At 30.0% G+C, this 10,007-nt stretch overlaps 1 protein-coding gene across 13 annotated transcripts in view; it reads right to left on the reverse strand.

The window, feature by feature from the left end:
• Positions 1-8,798, reverse strand: part of LOC119660965 (twitchin) — a 60,593-nt gene extending 51,795 nt beyond the window's left edge. For 11 of the 13 annotated variants that reach the window (XM_038070017.1, XM_038070013.1, XM_038070015.1 and 8 more), the window contains exons 1-7: positions 8,627-8,798; positions 6,473-6,807; positions 6,310-6,331; positions 5,374-5,536; positions 4,329-4,470; positions 915-1,050; positions 573-776 (exon numbers count right to left, since the gene is read on the reverse strand). In XM_038070017.1, coding sequence (XP_037925945.1) covers positions 573-776; positions 915-1,050; positions 4,329-4,470; positions 5,374-5,536; positions 6,310-6,331; positions 6,473-6,785 — 980 coding nt within the window. In that variant the 5' untranslated portion in view covers positions 6,786-6,807; positions 8,627-8,798. Of the gene's footprint in view, positions 1-572; positions 777-914; positions 1,051-4,328; positions 4,471-5,373; positions 5,537-5,798; positions 5,821-6,309; positions 6,332-6,472; positions 6,808-8,626 lie in introns of all 13 variants that reach the window. The other 2 variants (XM_038070012.1, XM_038070021.1) reach the window with 2 other exon arrangements.
• Positions 8,799-10,007: the final 1,209 nt, after the last annotated feature.

The raw sequence follows: 10,007 nt of genomic DNA on the forward strand, positions 1-10,007 counted from the left end.
TGGATTATAATCCAGAAATATAGTTTTCATCGCATGGATGTTACAGGAGAAAGAAAAAAACAAACCAGTTAAAAAATTGTGGAATCATAATTGGAACTGTTTCATTATTCAATTTTTCTAACAATTGATTCAACTGAATTTAGTTCATCATGAAAGATATATAACTTTTATCGATGGAATGTACTTTCTTGACTTCCCTAAAGCTTTGTAATTTAGGCAGTCCTGGTTTGAATTGAAGGGAAATCATTTGGTCACCAGACCATGTACGAGTATAAAACATCTTCGGCAATTATAGGTAGCCAAGAGTTGTGAATTGTGTAGTATTTTTCCGTTGAAAATGGATATTGATGGTCATTTTAAATTGTAATTGTGTAGTAACAAAACGTTGTCGAAATATAAAAAGGACGCCCATTTTAGGATTCACCATCTTGGCATCGTATTTTAGACGATTCATGCTTATCAAAACAATACATGAAACAGGAAACAATGGTAGCATATATGGTTCACTTCAATTTTCCACCAGTTTTGGGTTTTTTACTTTCTTCTGATTCGCAATGATTTCCTTTTCTTACTTGGGCTTTGAACCGCCTTCAAAATTTAAATTTATCGTTGCAACGCCCTCGCCGTGTAAATTACGAGCCCTAGCACGATATTCGCCCTTATCGCCATTAACAACATTTGTAATTTCAAGTCGTGCCATATGATACAGTTTTTGATCGAGCTCCAGTGACATTTTATAACGTCCACCTGGTTTTAATTCTTCTTTACCATGATACCTGTTTGTAGATATTTGAATTATATGTAAATATTTCCAAAATTGATTTCGATATAATATCTATTATAAAACGTAGTCTCTCCCATTTTTTTGGGGCTCAATTCTTGAAATTTACATATGTAATATATGATTCTAGTACCATATGACTGTAGGCTTTGGATCTCCGACGCAACGACATTCAAATGTAATATTACCGCCATCTTCGCTCTGTCGTATAACGGGTCGTTCAGTAAAGGTTGGTTTTATGCCATCGTCAGGAACAGGTGCCTCATCGCCTGTGTGCATTTGAATATTTGACTTTGTTTTAGATTTATTTTTATTTTATTATCGAAAATAACTGGTTGTATATTTTTTGTTTTATTTTTTCCTAATATTTATTCATATTTAGACACTAATGTGGTGATTGCATTCCAAATCTAATCAATATTAAAACCATATTAATATATAGCAGTTTGGTGGTATCTTTTTACAATAGAAATAGAGAAAGAAAGTAGATAGAAAAAATATATATATACGTATTGTAAGCCCACCGATAGTGAGGAATAGAATATGTTCTCATATTAAACGGTTGATTCAATTTCGTCATGCTTTTTCTGTCTGTGTTATGTCAATGCTCATATATAGCCACTTAGAAAGGGAAATTATCTAAATTTCTAATAAATCCAGTTGTACCTTAGACGGTATTTGTAATTTTCCGTGACACATATTCACATGCATATAGATATATATATATTTATATACATATATATATATGCATATCATACTTAACTTGTTAAACAATTCATTGATACACTTGGCAGCTCTTCGATTGATCATGATCCCGCAACTTGTTGTATTTTATTTTGTTTTTTTTTTCGACACCAGCAAATACGGCACGCACAAACCTCCATTTCATTTTATATTTTCGTATAATGTATAAATTAAGAAAGGAACCTAATTCACAACGATCCTTTTTCTGTTTATAATTTGGGGGAGTTTCTGAATTGTTTCTTTGGTAGAATTTCAAATTTTCATAGATATTTTTTTTGCAAACGGCGCTTAATCAAACGAAAAAAAATGAAGCATATTTGTAAACAAAAATAAAACAATAATAAAAATCAGTAATTTAAGCGCATTTGTCACCATAGTTTTGCCCTTTTTAAAATTAACAAAAAGATAAAAAACCGAAAACAGAACAAAAAAATGAAAAGAAAAATGGCATGTGATGGTAGATATGTGATGCTAGCTGTGTTTTGTCTTGTTTCATTGTAAATTCTATCAAATGTACTTTTTATTTTATTTTAAATTAATTTTAAATGTCACTTTGAGCTTACACAACTTAAATATTAACGAAAAAAAAAGAATGAAGAACAGAAAACAACTAAACACGTTAAAAAAACTCTCACGTTGTTATCAGTGGAAAAATGTGTGTGTATTTGCTTGCTTTTTTTGGTTTGGTCAATTTTTTTTTTATTTGTTAAAGAAAAACACAATGACATTTTATTTAATTCTTTTTGGCAGAGGTTTTATAATTATAAAGACATATTTCAATATGTTGCAAAGAAATCCTAGATGGCATTAAAAGACAACAACTGTACACCATAAAAAAATCATTAATTTTCTATTTTTTTTAACATCAGATCATTAAGCAGCGAAATCCATTGTTAGGCAATTTTTTTTTGGTTTTCTTCTCTTTGATTTGACACAAAATTATTTACACTCTCTAAATTCGGTTGAAATATTTTCCCTTCAACCACGTATCTCATATTCACTGATAGTTAAAGTAAATTACGAACTTATTTATGCTGGAAATTTAAAGAAAATTTCCGGATTTTTTTTTTTCTGAAATTTATACTGTGGATTTAAGGTCATGTTCAGAGCGGCTAAATGTATTTCTATTTTCTATGAACATCTTTTTTTAATTTAACAAGTTAGGTATTAACCACATAATTCTACTTACTGCTGTTTAGTAAGAACTGGCTAATAATTAGATGTGATATGAATATGTTGTTTATTTTTGATTAAGTTATGTTCTAACACATTATCTGCCCTGTTTTTTCCTTCAAAATTATATAGTACATATGGCGGAATTGATTTCAGTCAATGAATTAAAAGAATACAGAAAACAAAACCAAAACTATTAAAAGAAAAAGTTTCTGGTTTTACTAGAGATTTATTTTGATTTTTGAAAAATGCGCACTTTTCAAAAACCAATAGAAATCTATAGTAAATAATAATAAAATAAAAAAAAGTAAATCAAAAATAAAATACATTTATAATCAAACCGGAAACTTTTTCTTTTAACAGTTTTACTTTAAACAAACTGCAGGAAACCTCTAAAACGAAAAGATTCGGACAATTTTGGACCTCATTATTTTGGTTTATTTCCGTGCAAAATCAACTATTCAATTCAATACCATATGCACGTTCTAAATGTTATCATAAGTTCACTGTAGACGTATTCCATATGATTTTCCCAGCATATTGATAATTAGCGTAATTTGAAATAATAAAAAATTGTTTTTTCTATTCGCTAGTGTTAATTTATTGTTCTTGCAAATACCTATATTTCGGGAACCACTAGTTCCCTTCGTTCAGTGCTAACAAGTCCTCCTGATGAAAGGGACAAGTCGTTCCCGAAATATCGGTTTTTGCAAGGCCAATAAATTAACACTAGCGAATAGAAAAAGCAAGATTTTATTATTTCAAATAATTTAATGGCTAGAAATACCGCGCGATTACACTCATAACTAGCGTAAGATGTAGTCGAAGGAACTTCAACTGATGAAAATTGTCACCTTTTTTAGGCTTAAATACCATTCTGACTTCCTTTCCGTGCTTATTAACAATTTAAGAAGGCAGTTATATATTTGCTGCTATCATACTAAAAATAGATACATAAAATGTCGAAATAAACGCCCTACAACTAGTCCCTCCAAGGTGCGGCAGGCAATGTGTTAGAAATAATTGTTAAAATAGGAATGAATTATTTAATATCGAATACTGGACGAAATTGTACCGTTTTTTGTGTTCTATCAGTGTCACTTATATGGTTTTCAATACACTCTGCAAGTTTCAATAATTTTTTTTAAGCTTACACGAAATACAGACGAGCATGCACGAGTTTATAAATCCCTCAATAATTTCAAAATACATACTTCCAAATATGGGAATTTGTTGGTATTTATTATATTTCTGTTTGGTTTATGCAAAAATTGCAAAAAAACCTCAAATCTTTATTTGGGTTATTTGGTACTATTAACATTCGGAAATTTACTTCGTTAGATAGGAAGATGGTTTTGTATACATGTGGAAAATTGTAAATAAATGCATTTAATTTCCATCAGAATAAATGATAAAGATATAAATTATTTGGAAATATTTGATTACATCCAGCAATGGAATTTTATAAAAATCTTGATTATAGTTTTGTTCTGTGTCTTTTGCATGTTTTGGTTTTTGTGTTAATTCAAAAAGAAGACAAGTTTTAGAAGAACAATAATTATTAATATTAAAACATGTAAATATGTCTAATTTAGGTGAAGAAAAAAAAAACAAATAAACGTTTACTTACTGTCGAAATTTAAACTAATTGTCGCATTGCTTTCGCCTAATTCGTTTTTCGCAGTCACTTTGTATTTACCAGCATCCTCAACGGTAACATTTTTAATTTCAAGTGATGCAAAATATGAATGACCATCTTTATCGATCATAAGCTATGAATAGTGGTAAAAATTTCATAACGGTATAGATTGATAACGGTGAAAATGAAGCCAACACCGCAGGGAAATATGAAAAAAGAAAAATGGTTGAAAAATTATGTATCAGTAAATAAAGAATTGTCAAACTTTTGTGCATACATCCGAGGGAGAACATTTGACAACAAATGTAAATATCAACATAAGGAACTATCTAAATACGTTAAATATTATTTGGAATAAAAACTAAAAATTTAATTTCCAGCACAAAACTACATAGAATGAAAAAAATGTAAATATATCGACATTGGATTGAGGATTTAAACGTTTTAAAGTACTTCTGTTAGTTCCTACTACCATTACTTCTTTTTGGTATCCAAGAAGACATATAATAATAATAACATTAATTTCGTGGTATATTTCTGTATAATAACAATTTAGCTTTATGATACCATTAATTGCAAATCCAAAATCATTGTATATATTACATACATATACATGGGCTCAGCCGAGATGATGCAAAAACTAAGAGCAAATATATTATACTATTTCAATCCAATACTAGTAATTATCCGTTGAATTTATGCTTTGGGACAGTTCCGAGTAATAAAGAATAATAATTTAATTAAATAATTAATTTAAAAAAAAAATTAGTATTTTTGTTTTTCGATTGGTATCTAAGTCATCTTGGAGTCTGCTCAGAAATAGATGTTTTATAGTCTCCAGACAAAAGATACAATACTTTTAGGAAACTATCCAGGCAAAACGTAAAAAAAAAATGATATTATGCCACAATAACACCAGACCAAGCCAAACAATAGCAAATATTATTTACTTTAGAGGGAAGCGATAGAATTATGCATGATAGTTAGTAATAGAAGTTCTCCCTGCAAGACAAGATCCAAACATAAAGATGATTACCTTATGACGTGCCGATTCTTTGACGACAGTACCATTGTGTGACCAGGTGACGGTTGGTTTTGGATCAGCCTGGATACGGCATTCGAATAGTAAGCGCTTACCATCGTCCTCTTGTCGAATGGCAGGTTTTTTCGTAAAAGTCGGCGCAAAGCCGTCGATTTGTCTAAATTAGCATGTCAATAATTAAGGGACACATTTTATATTTATACTTCTTAGTTTTTCAAGCTCCTTGATTTTAATTTTTTTTTTTTCAGTAAGTTGTAATTTCTTCTAATTCGTTTAGTGACAAGGATATAATTTTCCCAGAGGAGGAATTTTAAGCGATTTTAATAGAAAGGAGTATAAAGGGGAAGCATAGAGGATGTAGAAATTAAAATAAGGATTTAAAAAAGGCTCGAGGCATGCTAAAGTATGAATTAACTCACCGTTGAATGGCTTGAAAGTTCTCTGTTATTTTTTATTTTTTTTTATCAATTATTAAAGATTGTAGTAGCCCATGCAAACGATAGCAAATGATAGATAGAATTATATAGAAACAGAAAGAGAAGAGGAGAAATCATTTAAGTTAGAATTATAGTATAATAGAAAGGAGATGTAGCCTAATGTGAATATCATAGTGTCATTACCACATTAAAGTGTAATTGCAAAGTGTTAATGTGTGACCAATAAGTATTGTAATAAATGCTACTGAAATGATGGAGAAAAAAATGTATTTGTTTTAGTATGTGTGCAAGAGTAATAAGAAAGAAGAGGAGACCGCAAATTTTATTCATTTCTTGGAGTTTGAGCAAAGGAAGCATTGCAACAAGCGGATAGTTTTAAGAGCGATAGAACATTATATCAGAAGAGTTTGAAATTTATATCCTTCGAATCTGCTTATACTTCATTTCCTGCTCATATTCATAGGAAATATATATATTCGAACACACTCCTCACCTCTCTTTGGGTTCGTCGGCCGCTGAAATCGGACATGAATTTATAGGTTTTTGCATGATATGGGTATGATTTCTTTTTGTATTTAGTTTGTATATATTATGAAATTTTTGTGATAGATTGTTTCATAAAGTCTAAATACTAAAGTAAAATGTTCAATACTTACGGCTAAAATTTAAATTAATCGATGCCGAAACTTCGCCCATTTTATTTTTTGCCTTGACCTTGTAGAGGCCAGCATCCGTTTCGATAACATCGTCGAGATCTAATACTACTAAAAATTTATTATCGCCTATTGGTTGTGTTTTAAATTTTGTTCGTCCATCCTCTTTTAATTGTTCATCGCTTCGATACCATTCGATATCGGGCTTAGGTGATGATAATAGCTCACATTCGAATATTAAACGATTGCCATCGTCTTCTTGCCGTAATTGTGGCTTTTTTATAAAGCTGGGAGCGAAATCTTCAGCCACTCCCATGCTGAGTAGTGAATTCTACGTGCTGTTTATATGTTTTATATTTTTTTTTGTTGTTATTTTATTCCATTGTGGTGGAAAATCCGAACAAAGAAGAAATATAAAAGAAATATATTTTTTTAGATTCTTCATTATATTAAAATCTTTGTAATATATTTTGCAGTTAGTAGTTTTTTAGGAGATAGTAGAAGGTTCAGTTTGTTTTGTACTTTCTGCCTATTTTATAAAAATCAAGCATTTAATGCAGTAAAGGTGCCAAAATCACAATTTTTTGCCTCAGAATGACTAAGTGAACATAAAAGTTCTATTTGCTAATTTTATAATCGCATGCGTATAGATACGCAAGTTTAGATTTTCTCCCCCAGAATCATAATTTTGAATGCAACTGTACTTGCATCCATACACCTAAAATCGCTGAAACGTTCCACTTCGTACAAATTAGACGTTCAAAATCGGACAAATCAGTTGGTTTCATATTACAATTTAATTTTACACATTCTCTTTTGCTCTATACGACATGTATACTTTTACTCCTTCACATGTGTACGTGTTTTGGTGTTGCGAAATATCCTAATTTAAGATATGGACTTTATTTTTAGAGAAGAAGTATCTGTACGTATGGTACGCGCGCACGTAAATTCAAAGATGAGCGCTTTTCTGCTTCTAAGTGGTTTTAATTAAACTTTCAAGCAGATTGCATATTGACAAGTGCAGTTAGTCCCAATAAATTACACATATTTTTGAAAATTCAACCCGGAAAATGCTATTTTATTCATTTTTGCCACATTATTATCCATGAAAATATCCAAAATATACTTTTCAACGTTGCTGTATAGCATCCTCGCCAAAGATATATCTATCGGCAGAAGAAACTTATCTGAGGTTATTTTTAACCAGTCAAATAGACAAGCTTGAGAATTTCTAAAAATATCTACTTGACGATAAAATTATAGGATATATAATGATCAAAATTCCAACATTTTGAGGCATTCTAAATACGTCCATATGTATACAATAATGGCCATCTTCTCAATGTTCTTCAACTTAATGATAAGATATTATATATTTTACACCTTCGCTGCCTGCTTTTTTCTGATTGAGGCCAGAAATTTGGACTCTACTTATGTCAAGGTGTTTTCATGAAAAAATCCATTTCATTACGTTGAAGATATTTTTGGAAATAGACATTATGCAATATTCTTTTTTTTTTATTTCTTTGATTTCTGGCGATGTCATGAGAGTGTCAGGTAATCCAAATATATGGCATGAAGGTTGAGTATCCGAAATTCGAATAAATTCGTTGAGAACACACTCTTCTCTTTCACATATCACAGACAGTTTTTAAATATATATCTTCACAGCAATTTTATAATTATCTTTAACCATTTCGGCTTTATAAAACTAAATTTTCAACTTCACTTCTATTTACTATTTCTTTCCACAATTCTTTCACTCCGAAGATGGCCTATTTTGCATTCATACCGATTATCACAATGAAAGCACAAATATCACATTTGTATTTACACTTTTTGCTCTGAACTAAATCAAATATGAAAATAGTTTGCAACTATTAGTAATTGTCCTTTTCCGTTCAGCGCCAAGCTTAATACTGTATGAATGGGAAGTATTATATTAAAATTACTTAAGGGCAAAATATTATTTGGTTCACGACCACTAAACTCAGATTTCATTTTTTTATACGAATTAATAAATTTAGTTTTTTTTTTCAAGGAACTAGTAATTTTCCGAACTATTATAAACTATAATTTTTCAGCATTTTAACAGAAAATATTAAATAATATTAATTAAAACAAAATAAAATCTTAAAGAAAATTAATCCTCACTATTTCTCAAAATTGTTGCTAGTAATTTTGGTGGTGTTTTTATCTGTTAAACCGAAAGAAATGAAAAAAATCCCCAAAATTTTTTCGTTTCGGGAGTGTCTCGGGAGAGATATATATTTTCCAATATATTCACTCGCGGCGAAACGCGAACTACAACTGGATGGGAATCGAATTGAAACTTTGAAGCTTCTTATTCGTTAAATTTCGAAAAATTTTTACATATAGTAAGCGGTAGCATCAGCAATAGCAACATCACACCGACGAATATACACAATAAAGAATTTTTAAGGCGTGTGTATTATATGCATACAATCGTACATATATAGATATATATATATATATATATATGTATATCTACTACACCGGCAAAATGAGATATTATTTTAATGTATAGATAGACAAGCAGCAAATATTTCAAACAGCATGCAAGGAAAGTGAGATATCTTAATATATATATATATACACGAACACCTACTTAAAATTATAAAAAGTCACAAAATTATATATTTTTCTCCTTTTTTCTTTGAAATATTATAAAAAACAATCGGTTGTAAGGAGGGATATTCTTTCTAATGTTAAGCAAAATTACATAGTATGAGTAGAGTGAATTGCTGATCATTCAGTATCTGAATATGTGATAGTTAGAGTATGATGAATCCAAATGGACAAGAAGTGGCTTTTTGTTATTTCCACAATTTGTACTTGATAAGTGATACATACGTGCATACATTTGATAACGTAATGTCAAAAAAGGACTCAGTTCCTATTAATCATGTGATTAAATGAATTCCAATGAAGTTTCGTTACATTTATCTGGTATGGCAAATACAACCCTCATAAAACTTACCATCTAAAGAGTAATTGTTATCGGTTATTCTTTTGGAACAAAAGCAATTCCGTCAAAACTAAGATCCAAAAAGAACAAGACTTTACCAAAATAGGAAAAGTTATTTGCTGTAAATGTCAATATTCATGATCTGCAGACGTATTGAAAGGCGAAATAAAATTACTATCTCAAGTAGCTTAAACATGGAATCTTGGGATTTGCGTTCATATCCTTGCTAACTCAAATAGATCGTAAAACACTGTCTGGTTTTTTCCGTTCCAGAATCAAGTAAAAGTAGTTCTATTGAAGTAAACTTAGGAAACAATCCTCCAAAAATTTTTTCCTTAGTTTGGGGATAAGTCCTCTCTCATAGCCAACAATCATAATATCCTTGGAACCATTCGGAAATAGATTCCAAGTATAATTTACAGAAACCATCCCCCCAGCAGTAAAATTCTCGTATAAATTATTAACATTATCTGATATGAAGCTACCTTCATATGTTACTTAAAAATAAGAAAAGTAACTTTTATTTTACAATCCGGTTATTCGTAA

The sequence above is a fragment of the Hermetia illucens genome, chromosome 7, assembly GCF_905115235.1.
Source record: "Hermetia illucens chromosome 7, iHerIll2.2.curated.20191125, whole genome shotgun sequence".
Taxonomy (NCBI): domain Eukaryota; kingdom Metazoa; phylum Arthropoda; class Insecta; order Diptera; family Stratiomyidae; genus Hermetia; species Hermetia illucens.